The sequence below is a fragment of the Eretmochelys imbricata genome, chromosome 5, assembly GCF_965152235.1.
Source record: "Eretmochelys imbricata isolate rEreImb1 chromosome 5, rEreImb1.hap1, whole genome shotgun sequence".
In the NCBI taxonomy this organism is placed as follows: domain Eukaryota; kingdom Metazoa; phylum Chordata; order Testudines; family Cheloniidae; genus Eretmochelys; species Eretmochelys imbricata.
Genome location: NC_135576.1, coordinates 55973762 through 55999652, shown reverse-complemented (window position 1 = coordinate 55999652; position 25891 = coordinate 55973762). Strand labels below are relative to the sequence as shown.

The 25891-nt window shown below is 42.8% G+C and overlaps 1 protein-coding gene across 3 annotated transcripts; it reads left to right on the top strand.

The window, feature by feature from the left end:
• The first annotated feature begins 314 nt into the window (after nt 1–314).
• Nucleotides 315–19928, top strand: CCNH (cyclin H). Of its 3 annotated transcripts, XM_077817165.1 has the most exons (10): nt 319–579; nt 960–1082; nt 4185–4258; nt 4556–4766; nt 5730–5893; nt 8587–8657; nt 11013–11124; nt 11807–11867; nt 16510–16586; nt 19709–19928. In XM_077817165.1, exons 1-9 carry the CDS (start codon nt 463–465, stop codon nt 16561–16563), a joined length of 987 nt encoding a protein of 328 aa, XP_077673291.1. In that variant the 5' UTR covers nt 319–462; the 3' UTR covers nt 16564–16586; nt 19709–19928. The 3 variants fall into 3 exon arrangements, with proteins under 3 accessions (XP_077673294.1, XP_077673291.1, XP_077673292.1); XM_077817168.1 differs by lacking the exons at nt 16510–16586; nt 19709–19928 and adding an exon at nt 15476–16501 and having other exon boundaries at nt 315–579; XM_077817166.1 differs by lacking the exon at nt 16510–16586.
• The last annotated feature ends 5963 nt before the right edge of the window (nt 19929–25891 follow it).

The window sequence follows — 25891 nt, the reverse complement described above, 5'->3', positions numbered from 1 at the left end:
AGGTGGACTGCTCGCGCGCGACCACACTCGCACTTCAAAGCCAGATAGTGTTTATCTTTACCTCTAAACTGTAGAGACTACAACTCCCAGCATGCAGTGTTCGCTCACTGCCGGCTGGGAGGGGCCGCTTGCCTCCAGTTAGAGCACGGAACGCTGGGAACTACCACTAGCTATGTCGCTGCACCTCCCGGGAATGGTAGTTTTCCTGGGGCCGCAGTGCAAACTGGGACTGCAGAGTTCGGAGGGAGAAGACTTCACCCAACCACAGTACACGCTGGGACCCGTAGTGGCGCGAGAAATGCTGGGATATGTCGGATTTGGGTTGCGCGCTAGGGGCGGGGCTTGGCTTGAAAGAGTCTCCCTGGAGCGTCTGTGGGGGTTAGTGGCGTGCGCGCTCTCGGGGAGCTGGGCACGCGCTCCGGGTGCCGGTTGGCGAGCGGTGGTCGGCTGGCCGCGGCCGGGATGTACCACAGCAGCACGCAGAGGCGGCACTGGACCTTCCGCAGTGAGGAGGACGTGGGCCGCTGCCGAGCCGACGCCAACCGCCAGTTCCGCTGCAAAGCGGTGGCCTGCGGAAAGGTACCGACGGCCCCGCCGCCTCCCTGCACAGCCAGAGCCAGCATCCGGGCTCGGGATGGGGGCGTCGTCGTCCGGGGGCGGAGGGGTCGGTCTCGGGGGCACTGTCGCCGGGGAGCCGGGCGCGGGGGAGCCCTGTGGCTGCAGCTGTCGGCGAGTCCCGGGTGCTCGGCGCGGCTCCCCCCAGGCTGCGAAGGGGGCAGGATGCGGGCAACAGCTGCGCCAAGCAGCGGGTATGGGCGAGGCCCGGGAGTGTCCCCTGGATCCCGCCGCCCCTCCTGCGGCGGCCCCGGTGGGAGGCGGCAGTCTCTGCTGCTGCGGGCGGCGCCCGGAGCAGCGGCAGGGTCCCGGCCCGCGGTGAAGCTGCCCGTGTTTTCCCGTAGGCTCGGCAGAGCGACTCGCTGCTTCTGGAGCCCCGGGAGGAGCTGATAATCTGTAAATATTATGAGAAGAAACTGCTGGATTTCTGCTCCGTGTTCAAACCTGCCATGCCCAGATCCGTGGTGGTGAGTTGTGTACAGTTGATCGGTCTGCCGAACAGAAACGTAGGGACGCAGCCTTTCCTTTGCAAACCGCCGCTTTCTTGAGAGACCCACATCTGCAGCACCGTGGGGAGGGGCACTTGCTCCATCTTTCCGCAGGTTCGGTTTGTGGGGAATAAAAAGACTTGATCCTTGCAGCCACCAAAGGAGGAGGAGGCGGAGTGCCCGTGGGGCCCTTGGCACTTCCCTCATTGGTTTATTTTAGGTGTGTGTATTGCAAGATTTTTTTGTTTGTTCCAACTCTGGGAGGGTTTTTTCCTTGTTGAGGGTCTGACTTGATTGGCATCATGGATACAGGTATTAGAAGGACTAATCCAGAATCAATGCGCATTTTTGTTCTTGTTTGTGGTTTTTTTGCTTTTTATTGGGTGTTGGTTCGGGCCAGAAGAGTCTCTGTCAGGTTTTTAATCTGCTCTTGCTCAGGTTGACCATCTCCTGGGGAAAAAGTGCTCTTGCTAGTAGAGAGGGAAAGTTACACCTTCCTGAACCAGTTTTAATGAATCTAGCTCTAGGGCACTTGGTATAGTCCTAGATTATTGCATATAAAGAGCTAGGTTTTCTCCTACAAAACCAAAATTTGATGATGGAAATGAATTCAAGACTGAAAGAAAAAACTCTAAATCTGAATTTGTCTAATTCTGGGCTTGACACACTTTATTATGTCACATACTTGTGCTAAATGCAACAAAGGTAAACCCCTGTAGGGTTTATTCTAGAAACCTAGTAGCTTTTTTTTTTTTTTTTTTAAAGCATATCCTCTCTCACATCCAGGGCACGGCTTCTCAAACTATAGCTTGAAGCTTTTCATGATTCATAGATGAAATATTCTGAAACTAAACAGTGGGAGATAGAGATTTTAGGGCAGGGGTGGGCAAACTTTTTGGCCCCAGGGCCATATCGGGTACAGAAATTGTATGGAGGGCCGGATAGGGAAGGCTGGGGGAGGCATGGCCTGGCCCCTGCCCCCTATCCAGCCCCAGCAGAACCTCCAGCCCAATCCAACTCCCCGCTCCCCACCCCTGACTGCCCCCTGGGTCTCCCGCATCCTATCCAAACACCCCTGCTCTCTGCCCCCTGACTATTTCCCTCCCCGAGGGCCTGGGGGGTGTTTCAAACTAAGATACTTCGACTTCAGCTACACGAATAGCGTAGCTGAAATTGCGTATCTTAGTTCGACTTACCTGGGCGTCCTCACAGCAGCGAGTCGACCGTGGCTCCCACGTGGACTCTGCTTACTCCTCCCCGATAGGTCGATCACTATCCGGCGGGTAGTGAAGACGTGGCTTTGGTTTAGAATTAATGACGTTGTGTTTTCTAGAATGACTGTTGTCCACCTGCCTGAATTTGGAGAAATCTGAACTCTTGCACATTAACATTGTAGCTAAACATCTAAAGAAAAACTGAATAGCAATAGAAACATGATGGCATAAATAGGAAAAAAAAATACTGGATTTCATGTCAATGTGTTTTATCAAGATGCGGATGTGAAATGATAGAAAGGACTAATGGTCCAATGGTTAAGGCAGTATCTTGAGCTTTGGGAGATCTGGGTTCAGTTCACTGTTATTCCACAGACTTCCTTTGTGACCCTGGGCAGGTCACTCAGGTCTAGATTCACAAGGAGATTTAGGCATCTAAGTCCAAAATTAGAGGCTTCTGACATTCACAGAACTCCTGTTCAGATGCTTCCTAATCCTTTAAGTGTCTAATGATCCAAGATGCTAAAGTTTCTGTCAGTATACATGTGCAGAACTGTTGTGATGCACTGATCAGCTTTACACCTTAAGCTTGCTCCCAGTTCTGATGAGATTCTTAAACTAGGTGTTTCTCTGATTCCTAGGTTTACCTGTTTGGCCCAATTTTCTCAGAGCAGGCCTAATCTGCACAAAAGAGCAAAGGTCAAGACTTTTAGGGGTGGGTGTATGTATGTATGTCCGAATAGCCAAGCAGTTATAGCACTCCCCCAGGAGTTTGGAGATTTGCCTGATTTGTAGTAGGACCTTGAACCTAGGTCTTCTGCATTCCAGGTGAGTGTCCTAACCACTAAGTTTTTTTAGGTCTTCTGGGATAAGCTTCTCTTAACTTCTCCTGTAGAAGTTGTTCCACTCTGTATAAATGACATATTTTTAGACTAGGGACTTGAACCCTGCTCTCCCACATTATATGGGAGTGGCCTAACCACCAGTTGCATGGTTTTTTTTTGTTTTTTTTTCTTCTCTGATCCAAGTAATATTTATTTATACCAAGTGGAACAGCTTCAACGGGAGAGCTTACTCCATTCTAGCAAATAGCCTGCTGGTTAGGGCACTTACTTGTGAGGTGGAAGACCTGGGTTCAAATCCCTGTTCAAAACAGGCATTCCATGAGGCTATTGACTACAATGGATGGGGGCCCACTGTATGTGAGGTTGTCTTTTGTGAGAGAGTGCTCACCTGGCTTAAGAGCCTAAATCCAAGGGAGGGTTCATGGCTATAAATCTTGAGCTGAGATAGGTGCCCCTTTCAGTCTAGAGTTGGGTGCCTATGTCCCTTTGAAGGGTGGGACTTAGCTTCTGCCCTTTGCCTCTGTATTTTCCACTGACTAGCTTAGATCGCTCACCACTCAGCTTGCTGGCTTGTAAGGATTCGTTTCTTAGGTGCCTAACTCTCCCAGACATTTTATGGGGAGCCTAGGCACCTTATTCAGGGCTGAGGATTCCACTGTCCAGTAGATTGTTTATCAGTTAAGTAGTTCCATGCCCTTAGGTCCTTTTGTGGATCTAGCTCTCTGTGCCTCAGTTCCATGTGTGTACTTACACACCCTGTTTATTTATTTTTGTGTGGGGAGGGTGCAAGGTGTAACAATGCCTTGCAGGATTATTCAGGATAAATATGTTAAAGGTGGCGAGGTGCTGATTTTATGGTGAATGGGGGTGGGGGCAGATAAGTAACTTAGATAGACTTGCCCCAATGGAGTGTTGAAATGTACCTTGTCTTTTTAAATGTGTACATTCTGTGTGTTGAACTTTACCTATGTGCGATTTGTGCTGTTTTGTTCAAGTAGGCCTTACTGACTCTTTATATTTAGGGAACAGCGACTATGTACTTCAAACGTTTTTACCTCAATAACTCAGTGATGGAGTATCACCCTCGAATAATAATGTGAGTAATTGGGACGCTTTGAATTTTACTTTTAATGTTTGTCAATATTGTCATATCAAGTAACTTATGAAAGCTCAAGCACATGAGAGTCAGGACTTTTACCTGTTTTATATAAAACAAGAATCTGAATAATGAATTTTCATCACTTTTTCCTTTTGGGAATAGGTTATTGTATTCTTCAAAACACTTCTTGCTTTCAAAAAGGGGAAATACAGACTCTGAACCAGAAAGTCTGTATGATAACAGCATGATGAATGCTACAGAACTAAATTATGTTTATTATGTTTCTTTTCCAAGGTTAACATGTGCATTCTTGGCATGTAAAGTAGATGAATTTAATGTGTCCAGTGCACAGTTTGTTGGTAACCTTCGAGAGAACCCTCCAGGTCAGGAGAAGGCTCTTGAACAGATTTTGGAATATGAATTACTACTTATTCAACAGCTGAACTTCCATCTTATAGTGCACAACCCTTATAGACCATTTGAGGGATTTTTAATTGATTTGAAGGTAATAATTTAATTACTGTCTTTCTCCTCACTGTACTACTAAAAACTCAGTACCAAGTTAGGTACTTATTAATATTCTTTAAAATAAATAGGCTTGCTAACTTCATTTTATAATATGGTAGTGGGGATTGCCTGGGGCCCCATTTTGTAGTGGATCAAATTTGCTGAGGTTATATGGCTGCTAGTATTTTTGGAGAAAAACTTGGTCAAATGTGAGACTTTTGAATTGAAGGACTATAGTATTACTGTCCATTTTTTAAAATAAGTTAAAACAGCGATTCTCAAACTGGGTCGTGACCCCATTTTAAGGGGGTCGCCAAGGCTGGCATTAGACTTGCTGGGGCCCGAAGCCCCACTGCCCAGTGTCGGGTCTGAAGCCCAAGGGCTTCAGCCCTGAGTAGCAGGGCTCAGGTTACAGGCCCTCCCACCCAGGGCAGTGGGGCTTTGGCTTTGGGCTCAGGGCGGCAGGCTCGGGCAGGCTCAGGCCTTTTGTTGTCAGAAGGAGGTCATGGTGCAGTGAAGTCTGAGAACCTCTGAGTCAACATATGCTAGAATGGGAGGGGAAGCTCTGTGTGATGCTTCTGGTTAACAGATCAGTCTTCATATTAAAATATTCAATATACAGTAACTTAGCATGTGTGAGGGAAATCTCATGCATCATACACCGAACTTGCATTCATCTTTTGTCATTCTCTAATGTAAAATGTATCCTAGAAAGTCTTGGATTTATACTGTAATAAGTGGGAACACATCTGAATTGAAACATCTTTGCTTTTATATGTGATCACTAAACTTTTCAGGGTAGCTTTCAAAATAAGACTCTCTTAGACTTTGTTTTTCAAAATGTCCTTTTGATTCATATGTCAAACATTCATATAGAAGAATAGAAACAATTTTACATGGAGGTCATGTATCAGTTAGATTAAAATACAGCAGAAGTAATGCCTGAATATTTATTTTCTAGACTCGTTATCCATTGCTGGAGAATCCTGAGGTCTTGAGGAAAACAGCTGATGACTTTCTCAATCGAGTAGCTCTGACAGATGCCTACCTTCTATTTACACCTTCACAAATAGCTCTCACTGCCATCTTATCTAGTGCTTCCAGGGCAGGAATTAATATGGAAAGGTAGATTTTTGCACAGGTCTGGCTTAAATGACTGATTTTGCTGCTTGGATTAATTTGTTTGTTTGTTCCAGGTGCTAGATATCTTTATACAGATGTATACCTATGTATTTGACTCTTAGGGAATAGATAAGTACCTTGTTTCAGAGACTAACTGGCTGTTTCAAATGGTGAAGTATCACTATTTATTTTTTTCTTTTGTTGTTGGAAACAGGATGTTCCACTAGATAAGAAATAGGTGTTTGGTTTTTAATATTCCCCTGAATCTTTGCTACCTCCAACTGTATCTCATATGGCCCAGTTAAAGCACTACAGACTTTCAGCCTGATCCTGAAGGGTCTGAGCATTCTTGATTCTCATTGGCTTCGGTGAGAACCAAAGGTTCTCTTAGCCAGCAGTAGCTAAAACTTACAAGAGCTCTAACCATTGCCTCTGGGTAGTATTTCTGCTCTATGTACATGGAAACAGACTAGAGAAAAGTGGCTACGGGTATGTCCACACTGCAATAAGACAGCTGCAGTTGGCTTTGTCAGTTGCATGGCTACAAAATTGCTGTCTAGGTGCTTGGTCTAGAGCCTGGGCTCTGGGACTGAAATTTTAGAGCCCTGTGAGCAAGAGTCAGCTGATATGGGCCAGCTGTGGGTATTTTATTACAGTGTAGACATACCTTAAGTCCTTTAAAATCTTTAAAGTACTGGCATTGTTTTGCTGATCAATTGTCAATTAAATTGACAGTGGCAGTCCAGTTGGCAGAATGCCCCATTGTTGATTTCCATGGTGTGTGTCAACTGAGAGTTAAAAGCGGGAGTTTCCAAACATTACATATAAACTTAAAGATTCAGCAGGTTTTGAAACTTCAGGGGGTAAACTTTAATGGGGGAAAAGAGGGAGATTAAAACATCTCTTAAACCAGGTACTTCTAGATATTCTAAAAAAATTGGGTACACTGGATACTAGTACTAATTGTGTGGCAATTTTCTGTCTTACGCCTCACAGTGCCCTTGAGTATGGGGTTATGTCATAGCCTCATACCTTGAATGTGACTACATTACTGTAATAGCTGCAGGTCAGGACCACTGTAGCTCAGAGTGCAGAATGGCTTTCACTATAACCCCGTCTTTGATCACTCATAACTTCCAAAAATTTCACTCTTTGGACTGCCCATGTTTGAATGTTGTCTTAAAGTGAATCTCTTGTTTTAAGTTTGAACAAAAAGCAGTTTGAGTAAGAGAATGATATGGGAGGGGACAAGTAACGTGATCATAGGTATTTTTTTAATACAAAGTGGTGTGTTTTCTCAGGAAGCACAAAATGTTTGAATGTTTCCATTTGATAGGCGTGATATATCCCAGTTTCATGGCCTACAGTAATATTGCGCAGAGCTAGGAGGTCCTGAATTCTATTGCAATGCCTCTTCCATTGCCTGGCCTTGATTCTCTGCATGTCACCAGATCACTGCTGTGGTAGAGCTATAATTTACCCTTTACACCAGTGTTTAATTAGAAGATTGCTTCAAATCTCAATTTAGTTATACCACCTGTAGAATGGGGTTATAATGCCTACCCACCATTCCTGCAGATGCGGTCTTATGTAATTGTAAAATATTATTGTAGTCCAATAGCACTGGAACTGCTGTAAGTCTTCCCTCTCTACACTAGATTGCTTCCTGCTTCATTGGTAAATTCCCAAAATATAGTTTTTACATGAATTTTAAGCTAATTCAAACTGTTTAAATTCACTTTGTGAGTCCTGTGTTTACATACTATTTATTTACAAGTGCTGTAACTTCTGTCCAGAGACCGTTTTAAGAGAAGCAAATTGTAGGTTAGAAACTAAATACCAAAGAGTAACATTCGGAGTATTGGTAATATGAATGGTACTCACGTGGATTGCAGTTTCAGGACAACTGATCTATCCCTTTACTTTCATGTATTTTAGAGCCTGTCTCTATTTTTGCAGCGTTTTGTTGAACGTTGGAGCAGGATAGAGGGTACTAAAGCATAAACTGTCATTTGATGTGGGACAAAAATGTTGTTCTAAAGTGAGAAAAGAAGGATCATAGTTCATGTGGTGTTCATTCTGAGCTATTTTATAACTTGCCAAACATAAGCGGATTAAGTTTCAAAGTCCTACATTAACACTGAAACAATATTATTTGCTATCTGCCAATAATACCATTGTGATTGGCACAGTAGAAATGTGTCTATACAAACACTACACTTCAAGAATGGATAGCTAGATAAGCTGAATATTTCTCTTTGTGATCAGCAATGAAATAGTGACTTTAAAAAAAACAAACAAACCATCAACATAGACTTGTGTCAGTACCCCAGTGAGATGATGAAAGGACGTGCCTCAGAGCTACCTGTCTACAGATTTGGGAAGATTTAGTTTACTTATGAGTTTATTTTGCAACATTAAATGTCATGATTTTTTTTTAGTAGCAGTTCAATTTTTAAACTCATCTGCCTGTCTCTTAATGGTGTTAGATTTAGCTGTTTATGCAAGGGAAAAAATATTTTACTATAGAAAACCAGTTTGTTCAGTCATGTTGCTAACATCATAAAGCTCTAACAGTCAGAACTTGACACTTTGTCATTTACATTAATAACAATGGTGCAGCTACGAAGAATGTGTTGAATTAATCATTTATTGTAGTAACTCTAGAATTCCACATTTTTCTTACTTTTTTGTAGCTATTTATCAGAATGTCTTCTCTTGAAAGAAAACAGAACTTCTCTGTCCCAGTTACTAGATGGAATGAAATGTAAGTAAACATTGTGCTGAGAAGTATGCATTTTTTCCCCAAACTAAATATTTAAGAGGTGGCTTTGGAGCAGGTTTGTTTACTATGTACAAGCTTATGTAGCTGTGTTTCTTCAGACACACACTACCCCAGACACACACTATACCAATCTTCTTCACTTCAAAATTGTTGCAAGCTTAATAGAAAAAAGGGTCACAAAATGAACTAGTTAGCAGTTTAAAAAAAAATTTGAAACCTAGTTTTCTATACAAAAATATGAAATTAAAATAAGAGTCTAATGATGCACTGAGCCTCAGTATTTTTATCTCTAACAAGGTCTTGGGGATTGACCCCACACTTGAAAAGTGAGAGCATTACTTTTGATATCTGCTGCTGTTGCTACTTCTGAATTTGGGTGAAATATTTTCTTAGTTGCTGTTAACTTGGAAGAAATGCAAGCAATTTGCTTTTACCCACTTTTCAAGTTCGCAGAAACCTGCGGATTACTGCTTGTGCCACTAGAGGGTACATTTTCTAAGCTAAATAACTTTTAAAAGTTTAATAGTGACATGTAAAGGTTTAGTCTTTTAAGACTCTTCTTGTTTCCTTTTAACTGCTTTGTGATATATAAAGAAGGCTTGAAAGGGAGTTAAGCATTTTTTCGTTTCTTTTACTTAGAAACATCAATGTCAAGTCCAGTTTTGCTAGAGAACGCATTGCGTGCCTTGATGCATATTGTTAGCTGTCATACCTTAATGGAAAGGGTGTTTGTGTGTTGAATCCTTAACAAAGACTTTTTCTCCAAAACGTTAGTCATTGAAGTTAAGTGTTAAAAACAGTCAAGATTTCAGTGATTAAAAAATCCTTCACCTTTCAGTTGCTGAACTTTCAATTTCTTGGCCGTTGTGAGACTATTATTTCACAAGTGTCTTCCAGGCTAGATATTTCTAATGTAAAAAAAATGTGAATGAACCTCTCTTTTCCTCTTCTTTTGTGTGTGTAAACACTCCAGCCATCATATATTTTCATGGGAAACTTGCCTTCAGGCTAGGACACACACAATAAGTAAATAAATTGTATTTAAAAAAAGTAAACATACCAGTGGTACGGCAATCTGGTAATGGTAAAAATAAGTCCCTCTTCGTTCTCTTATGCTTGCTGAAAGATGATCAATTTAGTGTATTTTAACAGGATTGAGACTGGTCTTTATTTTTAACTTACTTTTTGCTTTCCACATTGTACATTATCAACATTTCCTTACACTTTCTAGTACAGTAGTGCTCGCTCTGCATTATCACTTAGCCTTGAGGAAATCCAGAATCATGATGCCAACTAGTTTCAATGTAGTTCTTTGCTCTGAGCTTACACTGTATCTTGACACTACTTAGAATAAATCCTCTGACGTAAAGTGACAGTTAAGACTCTTATACATGTAATCTTGGGTTTTCTAAAATTTAAGAGTATTTTGTGGTTTTTCTAAGCTGAGATTTTGTTTATGAAGCCATTTGAAAGAAGTCTTCCTTTTTTTTTTTTTTCTTTTTTCAAGTACCAAATATTTGCTTTGACAGATAAAACGATTTTATCTGGTAAGCGTTCGATCTAATTAAAATGGTCTGTAGTGCGGTGCATGTACTATTGCAGCTTCTTGATATCTGTTGAAAAGCTAGCTTTGATACCTTCATTAGATTATGAAGGCAAGAGGAGATGGCCCTGTTGAAGGGGCCTTCAAATTGTGCCACCAAATTCTTTATAAACTGTTCTGATTTGACTAGATCTTTCCAAAATCAAACTGTGGTTTGAATCATTATCTTGTGCTTAGTACACTGAAGAGTCTACTTCAGGAATCTCAAACTTAAATCACCATGAGGGCCACATGAGGACTAGTACATTGGCCCGAGGGCCACATCACTGACACCTTTTCGTACAAAGGTACAAAAGCCCCACCCCTTCCAACCCCTTCCCCAAAGTCCCCGCTCCTGCCCTGCCTCTTCTCCGCCTCCTCCCCTGAGCACACAGCTCCCGCTCCTCCCTCCTGGAAAGCACTACCACACAGCAGTTTGGCAGCAGGAAGCACCTGGAGGTAGGCAGAGGAGTGTGGACGTGGCATGCTCGGCGGGGTATGTGTAACCTTGGCAACCAGGAAATAACTCCCGGGGTGGAGCTTGGCAGACGCAGCAAATAACTTCGCAGGTCATGTGTTTGAAACCCCCTGGTCTAGTCTATTGGACTAAATCAGGGCTGTGAGGCAGGGGCTCTTGAGTTCTAAGCTTGGCTATGCCACTGACTCTTGAGATAATTCTCACAACATTCTTGTAAGTTAATTAACTTATTGCAACTCATTCATTACTTTGAAAAGTTGTGGTGTTACCTCTATAGGCATGAAAAATCTCATAAAGAAGTATGAACCACCACGGCCTGAGGAGGTTGCCGCTCTAAAGCAGAAGTTAGAGAAATGTCACAGCTCAGAACTTGCTCTTAATGCAAACTTGTAAGTAGAAATTTGGAGCATTAAGGAGTTTTGACTTTACTGCTTTCATACACTGCCAGTTGGAACTGTCATTTTCTGCAGTGATATGTTAGCTTTTATAAAACGTTAATTTTCCTTGCACTGTATAATCAGATGAAAATTGGTTTAATTTATTAGACTGAATATTGTACTTGTTTGTAAAATAAAATGTTTAATGTGAAAAACAATATCACTAACAGTTGCTAAAGTAGGAGCTTGGACTCCAGGGTTCATTCTCCGCTCTGGCCACTGACTTATCATGGGACCTGAAGCAAATTACCTCTGTGCGCCATTTAACCTATCTAAAAAATGGTTATTAACACTTGCGTAATAGGGTGTAGTTAACAATCTGTTTATCAAGGGCTTAGAGATCCTTTTAATCAAATTTGTGTAAAATATATGCCTTTTCTTGAGTCTTTTTGTGCAGATTGTAAAACTACACTATTCCATGTAAGATCTAATACTTTGCTTTTAGGTAGCAAAGTGAAGTGGCGAGAAACTTCCAGCATTAGTGAAACTCTAACTGCATTTGTGTATTCAAGAAATATGTGAAACAGAGATTCAACTTAAAAATGCCAAGGATAAGGAAGAAAAAGAAGCTAGTATTGGAGTTGAACTTTTTCTCAAACGTTTAAACATCTTGTATTTTTCTTTGGGGAGCTAGAAAGAAGAGAAAGGGCTATGAAGATGATGACTATATTACAAAGAAATCTAAAATGGATGAGGTTAGTAGACATGTTGCAGAAGCACTGTTCATATTTTCTCTAATCACTAACAAGAATGGTAGTTTGTTAATACTGTTAAAACATGTTCTGGAAATTTTCAGGTAGTGAACATTTCACAAACCAAGCAGTTCAGAAATGGCTATTTAGTGTCTGGATGTTTTACAGTAACAGTAAAAACATGCCTCCTAATTTCTTATACATTCTAGCTTATTTCCATCACAACTTATAAAAAGGGTTTGTGGCCAGGACAAATCTCTGGGACGTAAGTTAAAGTGGTAGTCAGTCTGAGAGGGGCTTGACATGGCTTTGTTGGCCAAACAGAGTTGATGTACTGCTCTTCAACATCTCTCTCCCTTCAGTGGAATATGTTACTCCTTGTTTTTTGCTAGCCCGTACCCTGAGGAGTTAGACCAGGAGTGGGCAAACTTTTTGGCCCTTGGGCCACATCGGGGTTGCGAAATGGTATGGAGGGCCGGGTAGTGAAGGCTGTGCCTCCCCAAACAGCTTGGTCCCTGCCACCTGTCTGCCCCCTCTCATTCCCACCTCAGCTGCCCCCCTCGGAACCGTGGACCCATCCAGCCCCAACTGCTCCTTGTCCCCTGACCGCCCTCCTTCCCTCCCCCTCCCCGGACCCTACTCCCTGTCCAACCCCCCTTGTCTCCTGACTGCCCCCTGGGACCTCCTGCCCCTTATCCTATCCCCTCTCCCCCTGCCCCTTTACCATGCCACTCAGAGCAGCAGGACTGGCTTATTGGAAAGCCTGGGAGGTGGGCGGGCGCAAGCTGTGCTGCCTGTGCAGTGGTGTGGCTGCAGGGTAGGGGTGACAGCAGGGGAGGGGCAGGGGCTAACCTCTCTGGCTGGGAGCTCAGGGGCCGGGCAGGATGGTCCTGTGGGCCAGATGTGGCCCGCGGGCCACAGTTTGCCCACCTCTGAGTTAGACCAAGCTCTGGCAAGAATTCTGGTTTGGTAACGTTTTAATTTTATTCCTTCACACTTGTGGCTTATTCTGTGCTTTGGATATCTGTCTCATAAATTTAACTGAACAATGCAATAGGAAGAACTACTTTATTCATATATACAGTTTGAATAGGATGGATACAGCTTCACTGTTCAGTAATTTGTGACAAGCCAAGTACTGTCTTTTTGCTCTTAGGAAATCAGCTAATTTTCAGATTTGATGGTATCTGGAAACTAGCTTATGAAAATTAGAATGAAGCAGTGGGGAAGCAGACTGAAACTGGACTGACTTCACCTAGAAGCCATACCATACTTTTTTTTTTCTGGTCAGTGTTGCTGACATTTTCTAGTTGTTACCTCTTCCCAAGATGGGAGCTAACAGGAATTCAGTCCAGAAAGTGGGTAGCAAATTGTGTTGAATGTATGAAGTTCTAGTGGCTTGGAGTGCAGAAGGAAAACAAGGACATATTAAAGGCTAGCTTGTACTACCCTCATCTTGCAATTTTTTTTGTAAATTTGGAGTGAGGTAGGGATTTCGGTTTGTTATGGTAGCGCTAAGGAACTACCATATGGGAAGTAATAGCAGAATGGAGGTAATTGTTACAAGTGGGAGTTGTGGCTTCTTAGAATATATTCAGGGTAAGACCTTGGGAGGATGTAAGCCCTGTTGGCTGCTTTGGATAATGCTGCTGCATGCTAACAGATGGGGAAATCACTGCTCTTACTGGATTCTTGTAAGATTAAAGGTCAGAAGGTGGAGTGTACTCTGCTTCCACAGCAGAGAAAGGCTTAATTGGCTAGATTAAGTGGAATTTAAGAAGTCTGTCATGGTTGAGAATTTACAGCCTGTTGGGTAATGTTGACAGGCAAGGTTGTGCCCTATAACTAAAATACAGGGCCCTCTGATGATGTCTGCACGTGAACTGCTGTAGGAGTTCAAATGTAGACACTTGCTACAGTGATGGGAGAGGGTTCTCCCATTGCTGTAGTTAATCCCCCTCCCTGAAAAATTCTTCCATTGACCTAGTGCTTTCTATGCCAGGAGTTGTGTGGATTTAAGGGGCGTAGATTTTTGTTTGTCCGTTTGTGTTTTTACACTCCTGAGCGCTGTAGCTGGGTCTACCTAAATTTTTAGTGTAGACCTGGCCTCTGTTTCATATAGTTATTGACTTATAATGGAAGCTAAGGTCTTACCATATTTCATAAACTTGAGCGGTCACTGGTTGTGTATTGATTTGAGAATTGCTGAAATTAGCCCATGATTTTCAGAAATGAATGATATTTAGTGACCTAGCAAGACACCTTAGAGGGGCCTGGCTCTTGCTGAGCACCCACCCCTTTTTAAGGCAAGCTGTCTCTAGTGGGGCTTCCAAAATTGCTACACACTCCTGATGATCTTGGCCTTAATTTTCTAACAATATTCCTACACTAAAAACTGCAAAAATTGGTATCTTTTTTAAAAGGAGCCATTCCATAATGTTACACTTGTTCAAAACTTGTTTTATGGAACAAAGGCTCTTGATAAAATGAAGCTTTGGTGTCTTGTCTGTTTTTCATATGTGAAATTTTCTTGAAGAAAAGATGAGACAAATTGCTAAAAATAAATCTACAGCACTCTCTTGCTCTGTACCTCAGTTTAAAATCACATCTCCAAGAAAAGAGGCAATTACTAGCAGAGAGAAATCACATTGATTCTTTTTTCTGAACCATTTAAGCTTATTGCTATGCTGTAACTAGCACCTGATGGTAGACCTTTAAATAAGAGATCTGTGTCATGATTTCAGAAATCACCTGCTTTTCTACTGCAGTGGGTCAGGTTTACTTTGTTTTTTGTTTAAATCATAATGTACTCTAGAATACTGATAACCACCAAGCCTTCAGGTCTAGGGAGGTGGTGCTTTGAGTTATTGTCCACATGTATTCCACTACTGGTGTGAATGTGCCTCAGGCACGTAGACAGATTTTATTTATTTTTTGGCCAGCAGTGTCTGTTGGGGCAATGCCTCTATGCTGGATGACCCACTTCTAAAAAGGCAAAGAGGTGCTAGCAAGTTCTTTCAGATGGATTTTAATATCTTTACATGCACCAGTTCCTGAATCGCCGGTAGCGGTCGCAGTGCATGAAAGGTCCAGGCAGCAGGGACCCCAAAAATAACCTTCAAGAGACATTTTTGAAAAAAAATTAGATTTGAGAAGAAAAATTACTCGTGTATGTACTTGTGCGTTGTAAATTACGAGGTGCTTCTGTCAGAATAATTGGGATGCAGTGTTGTAATTTATTGGGAAAACCCCCTCAAGACAAGGATGAAGTGAAGTCCATTGTATCTGAGGGGCAGTTGGTAGTTTGTACGTCGTTGCAGGTGCCATTATATGTGTTGGACGCTGCAGGCCATTCAGTGGCCTCTTCCATTGCTATGAACAGGGATTTATGGTTACAGACTCTAGGAATCCTTAAGGAAGTCCAGACTATTGGGGACCTCCTGTTTGAAAGTTGTGACCTCTCTTTAATGCAAGAACTGATGAAGCCCTGCACTCTTTGAAAGATTCAAGAACCACTCTCCATTCCTTAGTTTACATGCCAGTCTTTAGGAGAAAGCAGGCTAGGTCACAATACTACTCCAGACAAAAGACACATTGTTGTTCGTCCACAGAAATCATAGGAGCTGCAGAGAAAGAAGTAGAGGTTCAAATGCAGAAAACCCTCTGCTGCCGCCTCATCTGCTGCACAAGGCATCAAGTTTGACTTGCTGACTGCCATACAGAGGATCAGTACCCTTCCTTCAGTTTTTGAGCCCTGGAATCTATTATACTAGTGCTGGGTCTTGGAGATAAGTGTGGGGTGGTGTTCCATTCAATTTTTCCAGTTCCTTCCAACCCTCCACTTTTTCGCATCCCTCTTCAGGGACCCTTCATGAGATTCTGCTAAAGCAAGAAGTGTACTCTCTTCTAAATCTCAGAGCAGTGGAAGAAATGTCCTTGGAGTTCAGAAGGAAGATGTCTTACTCCCACTTTTTTTCTTATCCTGAAGAAGTAGGGCTAGTATCTAATTAATTTAATTAATTCTAGATTTGAGCTGCCTCCACAAGTTTATCCACTGTTTCAAATTCAGGATGGCAACCCCATGCCTCTCTAATCCATTCATTAGATCCAAGACTGGTTTGTAGTTCTTGACTTATAAGATGTAGATTTTCATGTATCAATTCACTTGCCACATAGTCCAAATGGGAGCATCTCACTACCTGTAGCGTCCTGTCCTTTGGTCTCTCAGCAGCACAAAGTGTATTTAAGTGCTTGGGAGTAATGGCAGCTCACCTGAGGCAGCAAGGGATCCAGGTATAGCCTTACCCTGATGACTAGTTAATTCTAGGATGATCACTGCAACAGGTGAACAATCCTGTCTTTTCATCTCACTGGGACTCAGGATCAATGAAGTCTAATCATGGTTGCCAACCCAAAGAATAGATTGCACAGGGCCTATGTTAGATTACAGATCAGCAAGAGCTTACTGTGAGAGAGGATCCAGACCATAGTGGACCTCACCCACCATTTGTAGGCTCACCTACAGCCATCTTTGAATGTGCCACAGACTCTTGGGTCATGTGGCTTCCTGCACTTGTTATTGCAGAATACCAGACTTCATTTATGTTCCTTGCCAGCCTGTTTGAAATATGTATCTACCCAACAGACATTGCCAAAGCATGAGGATGCAGGTTCCCTGAGAAGAACTCTCCATTGTTAAGTTGGTGGAAGGACCCTTTCCAGGTATGCAAAGGAATACTGTTTTCTCCACTTCTGCCTAGCAAGGTGTTGGCAACAGATGCCTCCATGTTAGGATGAGGAGCTCACCTAGAGCACCTACAAAACCAAGGTTTCTGAAATCCCAGAGAGACTCCCCTTCATAAGTATTCTAGAGCTCATAGCTATTCATCTGTGTTCAGCATTTCTTCTTATGTAACAAACTAACAATCCAGGTGATCATAGACATGCATCAGTGTTTTGTCAATAGACTCAGAGCAAGAAGCTACTCAGGCCTAGAGCTGTTGCACTGATCATCAAAGCAGTAGCTCTCTGTCTAACCAGGCTTGCAGAATATCTGACCTAACAGACCACCACCTCAGCAAGTGATTAGCATACTAGCATGAATGGACTAATTTTATTCTGCAGAATATCTTCTGTAGGTAGTGGATATCAGTCAGTAGACCTGTTTACTATAAATCAGAAAAAAATGCCAAACATTTGGTTCAGTGTAGGGGTGGGAGGGGGTTTGAGCCCAAACTCCCTGTCAGATGCTTTCCTTACCTCATGGATTCTAGGGATAATGGAATCAGTGGATAGTCGCCCTCTAACACTGAGTCCAAACAGAACAGTAATAATCATGTTTGGCCCAGGCAGTTCTGGTATGTGCATAAACCGATCATCTTAGCCCCCATAACATTACCTGTTTCACCTGATGTGATCTCAGAATGGAGGTTGCATCCTCCATCTGATAACATGCATGCTGGCTTCACTACCCTGAAGCAAGCTGTTCAGCTGAAGTTTAGAATATATTGATGCAGAGCAGAAAAGACTGTGCAGCCCAATGGAGGATGAGCTTGGGCAGGCCAACACTACCTGTCTCCTAAAATAGAAGATACTGGGGCTTTTATCCCTAAAGCAGTCACGGATGTCTATCGGCTTCATAAAGCTATGTTCAGCAGTACTCTTGCTTGTCGTCTTATTCAGGGTTACACCATTCCCCTACTAGATCAGGTCAGACTAGATGATCAGTGATGTCTTATGATATTACTAAGGCATCTAGATTTCTCAGGGGCCACATTCATGTTTTTTACCACCAGTGTGAGTTCTCCCTTCTTCCTAGCACCTTTAATATAATTTCAGCTGGGTTAATAGGAGCTCCTTTTGAGCCCTTAGCAATTTGCCATATACTGTCTATGAAAACAGCCTTTTTAGAAGCTATAACATTAGCTCACCTGGCTAGTCCATCATATGTGGTGGTCTACAAAGACACTGATCCTCAGGCCTTAGCAAAAATCTCAATTTCACTTAAATTCGATACTTCATCTGCCACTGTTTTCCACACTGCTCCAACCACAAAGAAGCTAAACTGCACATCCTTGACAGTAGTGAGGTCTTTTTCATATTACCTTGACAGAACAAAACCTTTAGGGGCTCCTTGTAGCATTTACAGATAGGGTGAAAGGTCAGGCAATAACCACCCAAAAGACTGACTAAATGGGCATTTAATTGTATTGCATCATGCTCTGAGTTAGCTAGATTAGATCCATCCATGCAATTTAGACCCTGTTCCACCTGGGCTCAGGAATCTTCTGCAGCTTTTCTGAGAGAGTATAACAATTTCAAAACTTGCAGAACCGCTACAAGGGGATGGGTGTATGCTTTCACCCAGTGTTACTTGAGGACTCAATATCTGTTGCTTGTTTTACCAGAGCCATCCTTCAATCGTTATTTAATTAGGATTTCTAGCACTCACCTCCTGACTGAGGTTGCTGCTTGCTAGTCACTATAAGTGGAATACATGTGGACAATAACTCACAGAAAGAATGGTTACATACATTTACAGTAATTCTTAAAGGTGTTGTCCACAAGGATTCTACGGCCTTCCTTCCTTCCCTGATTCTACAGTCCTAGATGGAGTCCTGGTCAAGTTGGATTCTGAATTGGCAAAGGAAGAGAGGGAAAGTTGAGTCCTCTGCCCTTTATGTCCTTAGTGAGAGAGAGGATATCCAGGGTACAGGCACAGCCCCCGTGGACACTGTTGGCCAAAATAATCTGATCTCAGGAGTATGCATACCACATGTGGACAACACCACCAAAAAAACCAGAATTACTGTGGGGTAAGTATCCATTCTTCCTTTGCTATGCTTCTAGCTGTAGTACTGTTCACACACTGCGGTGTACAGAATATGAATACTAACAAAAGTAGCCTCTGTTGGGTGTGTAAAACTGTAGTCTCCACAGTGTAGTTCTACATAGTGACAACTGAGTTGCACCTTTTTTCTGAGGTTATGGGCATAGTTCAGTATCTTAAAAGGATATAAATTACTGGTTTTTTTTAAACCCCTTTGTGTTAAAAGTACATTTCCACTTAGTTTTTATGATGTAACAGTTAACTAGGCCATCTAGTCATTGCTTTATTTATATTTAGACATTAAATTACTACTCCATATTCTTTAAGAGGTATCACACAACTACTCCTGTAGTATTTGGTGTCTTTATAGTAGAGTGTTTACAGTAAAAGCTTTGGTATCCGGCATGTTGGGGGGAATGGGAGGTGTCAGGAAGTAAAAAAAATTCCGATTAAGAGGGAGGGAGTTTGGGTGCAGGAGCGGGGGCTCGGGGCAGGGGATTGTGGTGCTGGATCTTGGTGGTGAGATGTCCCCGCTGCTCCTAGACAGAGCTGGCTCCGCAGCTCCCATTGTCTGGGAACCTCAGCCACTGGAAGCTGTGAGGGCAATGCCTGTGGGTGGAGGCAGGCACAAAGCAGCTTAGCCATGCATCTGCCTAGGAGCAGCAGGGACATCTCACCAGGAGATGCCCAAGATGAATGCTGCCCAGATCCAGCACCCTGCATGCCCTCCTGCACCCAAACTGCCTCTCAGAGCTTGTGCCCTGAACCTGTCATGGCTATTCCTCCACCTAGGAGCAGTAGGAACATATTGCCACTTCCGGGGAGACACATGAAGCCAGGTATGGAGCCTGCTGGCCCTGTGCCAACTGGCCTATAAATTGGACTTTCAGTGATCAGAAATACTGGTTTATAGAGCTTTCCAGTTGGTAAAGTGCTGGATAACACAGCTTTTACTGTACTGTGTATGCTTGTAATAAAGATATTCACCATGATTCTTTCTTCCCAATCATTTTAGGAAGAATGGACTGATGATGATCTTGTAGATTCACTAGGATTTTAAAGGAAGATGGCACCTAGCAGAACTTCAGGAACTACTTGTCGTCCATCTACTACATCATGTTGGAGTCTCATTTGTTGGCTGGAGAAAGTTTTTACAACTTGTAGCAGGTTCCCAGTTTGTCATGGGATAGAGATGAACTGCCTCTTTATAATAAATTGATTTGTATTTTATTAAATGTGACTAGTCACTTCAACATGATTATATATAACTTACTTGTTTTTGAAAGAGAGCATTCTAGAATCAGACATGCATTTTCCTGAAGAGATTTTCATGCCTGACTCTTAATCTTGCTTGAACTTCTAATGCATTAACAATTGATGGTAAGTGGGTGGTAGAGTATATGCCATGTTGTCTTCTGATTAGCAGCATTCCCTGTCAGTTTTTCAGGATCACTAGGAAATCAAGTGCACTCTCACAATGATGTGCAAGAAACACCTGTAAAGTGTGGGCCAGTGTCATAAGATACCTACAGGTGCTGGTGGTCAGAAATTCTTACAGGTCAGAATACTGAATTTGTAAGCTAAATATTTCAGAGACGCTTCAAAGCTGCCCTGGAACTCTACCTGGCAGGCTGCAGGGGAGCCTGGGCTTCCACCCACTTTGCCTAGTGGGCTGCTGTAGCACAAAACTCCATAGCTCCCCTGCAGGTCCACCAGGTGTACTGAGAGAGCCTAAAAACACGGAGCAAGGGACCCTTAAAATAGGGGCTCTGTTGCCTTTCAGAGAACTTAGGAATTTGGTTTTGCTCCACACTAGAACAAACCCAAAACTCTAGAAGAGCAGTACCTTCCTTTGCATACTTAAAGATAGTGATATTACAGAATAGTAAGCTATTGATGTACCATACCTTTGTTGAAGAGCAGCAGCACTAAGTGGCCTTTAAGGGTTAAGATACTTATCAACTCACGTGCGCCATGAAACCTGTTTCAAAAAGAGCCCATGGTGAAATTTGGCAATAGAAAATGGAACATCATGAAATAACTTTTTGAAGGGGGAAACCTTACCCTCCCTTTCAGTTATGGAGCACATGGCTAAACTAAAGTCAGGACAAATATTTGTGAATACACCAGTACTACAGCACAAACCCTGAGCATAGACCAAAAAAAAAAATTGGTTTACCTTAACACCTATGGCATGCTGTTCTGCATACCTAGAACTGTCAGCCTCTACCTCCGCATGTGCCATCTGGCCCTGGGGTGCTCTTAGGGTCACAACACCTTACCTTGCTTTCAGGTAGAGGTAAGCTGTACTGATCCAAATAGAAGAGCTTTATCTACAAGAAGGCTGCATGGATTCCTTTGTGGTGGATGAAGCCAAGCTGTAGTGCTTTGAAATATGGGGGGAAGCCAAAGTGTTGCTGACACATGTGGCAGGACAGACTATGTTCAAGTGGCTTTGATAAGTGAGGGTAGCCACTAGCTTATTTTAGTGAAGTCAAATTGGCACAGCTACAGGGCACACTATACTTTAGACTTCCTTTGTCCCTCTGAAGTGCACCCCTCAGATGACCGGCATAGCTTCCTTCACCTCGTGGGAGAGGAAAGAGGTGAAAGTCGTGCCATTCAGTATCTCTGGGTGCCTGTATCTGGCATCTGTAAGACCTTTTCCTCCTATGACCAGCAGCTGATTAGTGATTTTAATATCTTCTTAAAGCATTCATTCACTCAAAAATACATAACTATCAGACCAGGGTTAAAACAAAGACATATACACACATTTCCCCTTACCTAATTCTTTCTGGCAAGCTTTAAGTATCCTTCAGCTTCATCTCTGGGCTAGGAAAAACATATTGCTCTCTTGTATTCACTCTCTCCTGTGTGTTGGACTTCCTAGGGCAGTTGCTAACAATCCATTCAACCACAGGTCACTATTTTAGATTACAATAGTGTCTGACCCTAGATTCAGCTCCGGGGAAACAGAAACTCCAATAATGGGGATTTCTACTGTCCTCATATTGACATGTCCCCTCAGGACAGGATGCAGAGACAAAATTTCTAGACAGCATTAAGGACTACTTTGGACCATCTAGTCTTGGAACCCACAAGGGAGAGGTAATTCTTGATTTAGTCCTAAGTGGAGCATAGGATTTGGTCTTAGAGGTGAATATAGCTGAACTGCTCAGGAACAGTGATCATAATGTAATTAAGTTTAAAATCCTTGTACAGGGAGAGAAATACCAAAGAAAACCCAGTACAGTAGCCTTTAACTTCAAAAAGGGGAACTACACAAAAATGAAGCAGCTAGTTAAACAAATTAAAAGAAACAGTCACAAGAGTGAAATGCCTTCAAGCATCATGGAAAATTTTTAAAACATCGTCATAGAGGCTCAACCTATATGTGTACCCCAAATAATAATAAAACAGCTCAGAGAACCAAAAAACCACCACTAAGGCTAAACAACAGAGAAAAAGGGGCAATTAGAGACAAAAAATACTTTAAAAACTCAAATTGTATTAAGGAAAATAGAAAGGAGCATAAACTCTGACAAGTCAAGTGGAAAACTATAATTAGGCAGGCCAAAAAAGAACTTTAATAGCAATTAGTGAGACACACAAAAATTATTTTTTTAAATACATCAGAATCAGGAAACCTGCCTAACAATCCTTGGGGCCACTGGACGATTGAGGTGCTAAAGGAGCACTTAAGGAAGACATAGGCTTTTGTGGAGAAGCTAAATGAGTTCTTTGTATTGGTCTACACTGCACTGAATATGAGGGAGATTCCCACACCTAAACCATTCTTATTAGGTGACAAATCTGAGGAACTGTCACAGACTGAGGTTGCAGTAGCTGAGGTATTGGAACAAACTGATATATTAAAGAGTAATAAGTCACCAGACTGTATTTATGCAAGAGTTCAGCAGGAACTTCAACATCAAATTGAAGTCCTACTAACTTGTATGTAACCTATCAGCCTCTGTAGCATATGACTGGAGGATAGCTTAAATTGGCCTCTGTACCATATGACTGGAGGATAGCTAATGTAATGCCTATTTTTAAAAAGGGCTTCAGAGGTGATCTTGACAATTATAGGCCAGTAATCCTAACTTCTGTACCAGGCAAACTGGTTGAAGTTATAAGAACAGAGTCATCAGAGACATAGATGAACATGAGATGTTGGGGCAAGTCAGTATGGGTTTTGTAAAGGGACATCATGCCCCACTAATCTATTAGAATTCTTTGGGGGGTCTAATAGGCATGTGGACAAGTGTGATCCAGTGAATGTAGTACACTTGGACTTTTAGAAAGCCTTTAATGAGGACCCAAACCAAAGGTTCTTAAGCAAAGTAGGCAGACATGGGATAAGAGAAGATTTCTTTCATAAATTAGTAACTGGTTAAGATAGGAAACACAGGATAGGAATAAATGGCCAGGTTTCACAGTGAGAGATGAATAGCAGGGCCCTCAAGGATCTGTACTGTACAGTGCTGTTCCAACATATTCATCAATGAGCTGGAAAAAGGAGTAAATGAGGAGGCAGAGTCTTCAGATGATTCAAAATCACTCAAGATAGTTAAGACCAAAGCTGACTGCAAAGAGTTACAAAGGGATCTCACAACTGGGGAACAAAATGGCAGACAAAATTCATTGTTGATAAATGTAAAGTAATGAACATTAGAAAACATAATCCTAATTATCAATACAAAATCATGGGTCTAAATTAGCTGTTACTACTCAAGAAAGCTCTTGAAGTTGCTGTGGATAGTACTCTGAAAACATCTGTACAATGCTAATGAGACAGAAAATATCATAATGCCTCTATATCGGGGTGGGCAATAATTTTCGCAGGGGAGGCAGTCAACGAATTTTGGTAAGTCATCAGGGGCCACACATTTCTATTATATTAAAGGAGGGGGTGTGAGATCTGGGGGGTAGATTGGTGCAGGAGGGGGGCTTCAGGCTGGGGCAGGTATTGGGGTGCAGGGTCTGGGAGAGAGTTTGGGTACAGGAGGGGGTTCTGACCTGGGACAGGGGTAGGAGGTGCGAGGTGCAGGATTTGGCCGGGAGGCGCTTACCACAGGTGGCTACAGGCTAGCAGCATGGTGGGGTGCTCAGGCAGGCTGTCTGCATGCTGTGGCCCCATGCCACTCCTGGAAGTGGCCAGCTGCTGGCACCGTGGCACATCTCTGCACACCCCTTGTGGGGAGGGGAGCAGCGGGTCTCCATGCACTGCTCACACCCGTGAGTACCACCCCTGCAGCTCCCATTGGCTCAGTTTCTGGCCAATGGGAACTGAGAGGACGGTGTTGGGGGCAGCGTGCAGAGCTGCCCCCGCCCCCACCAGGGGCACACAGAGACATGCCACCAGCAGCTGGCCGCTTCTGGCAGCGGCGTGGGGCCACGGCAAGCAAGCAGCCTACCTGAGTGCCTCGCTGTGCCATGGGACTTTAAGCAGCCTGGAGATCACAAGGGGGCAACCCGAGAGCCAAGAGGGCCAGACAAAAATGTTAGATGGCCCGGATCTGACCCACTGGCCCTATTTTGCCCATCCTTGCTCTATATAAATCTATGGTACACCCACACATTGAATACTGGGTGCAGTTCTGGCTGCTCCATGTCAAAAAGGATACATCGGTATTGGAAAAAGTACAAAGAAGGGCAATAAAAAAAGATTAGAATAGCTTCCCTATGAGGAGAGATTAAAAAGAGTGGGACTGTTCATCTTAGAAAAGAGATGAGTAAGGGGATATAATAGAAATCTATAAAATCATGAGTGGGGTGAAGAAAGTAAGTGTTGTTTCCTCTTTTGCATAACATGAGAATCACCCAAAACAGTTAATAGGCAGGAGGTTTAAAACAAATATCAGGAAGTTCTTCACACAACACATGGTCAACCTGTGGAACTCATTGCAGAGATATTGTGAAGGGCAAAAGTATAACTGGGTTCAAAAAGAATTAGATAAGTTCATGGAGATAGGTCCATCAATGACTATTAGCCAAGACTGTCAGGGACACAACCCTGGTGTTCTTGGTGTCCCTAAACCTCTGATTGCTAGATGTGATTAGGTGACAGGGGATCGATCACTTGATAAACTGTCCTGTTGTGTTCATTTCCTCTGAAGCATTTGGCACTGGACACTGTTAGCAGACAGGGTACTAGGCTAGATGGACTATCAGTCTGACTCAGTATGGCCATTATGTTCAAACAGGGAAACTGAGGTGCACCTGATTAATAAAAACACAACTCCCTCATTCTCTGCACAAATAAAAAGGCTCTATTAAGCCTGGCTGCAACACACGGCAATCTTTTTGCAGTTGGAGTTGTAGGTTCTTATGGAAGAGGACTTCCAAAATAGGCCACTAGCTACCTGTGAAGACACCAAATCCATGTCTATGGATTTCCACCCTATCAGAACCTAGACTGTTACCCAGCTCTTTCCCCTTTATATCCTTCACTAACTCTTCCCTCAACTATCCATCTGTCTCTCTTTACCCTTGTTACCTCAAAACTCTTAACAGATAAGAAAAGGTGCGGACCCAGATAAATATCTGTCACTTTTTAAAACCCATGTGGTAAGTAAAAACAACCCAGTGTAAAGATAGATTTACTAAAATTAAACAAATTAACAAAGGCAACAGAATAATAGCTCAGAGGTTTGACCCAAAAGGGCATAAAGCCCGGCTCTCTTCTACCCTTAGCAAGCTATAGGAACTCCTTTACTTGAAGGAAATCACTTTCACTGGCAACTCAGATGGAAAGGCAGACAGCTTTTCGTGACTGCAGACTACTGTGGCAGTTGCTGGATTCCAGACCTGTAACTGCCTTAGATGGGATGACAGGAGGGACATGGACTGGAGCTGGATCAGGATACTCCGCGATAGTCTTCAGGTAGGTATCTCGTGAAGAGTCTTGCCTCTTGACATGTGCACAGAAGAACTAGGCATGGGCTGCCTCTGTGGTGGAGAGCCCCTGGTGCTGAACACACTGGACTTAAATATACTTGGGCATGTGACCTTTTCCTGCACTTTTCTTCCCGTCGTTGGGAGAAAAGGCATCAGAGACTCAACCAAAAGGACCCACAGAATGGAGTCCAACCAACAACTTGACCATGACCATTGACCCATAATTTCACAAAACAGTACATAAATCAGAATACATACATTCTAATAAACACCACATCTCCCCTCCTCGATGGTA

Bases quoted from the DNA above. Each gene is read 5' to 3' on its own strand.
- CCNH (XM_077817165.1), top strand. From the start codon at position 463: ATGTACCACAGCAGCACGCAGAGGCGGCACTGGACCTTCCGCAGTGAG. The intron at 8,658-11,012 runs GTAAGTAAACAT...TTACCTCTATAG, and splicing joins GTTACTAGATGGAATGAAAT to GCATGAAAAATCTCATAAAG. The intron at 11,868-16,509 runs GTTAGTAGACAT...TCTACCCAACAG, and splicing joins AGAAATCTAAAATGGATGAG to ACATTGCCAAAGCATGAGGA.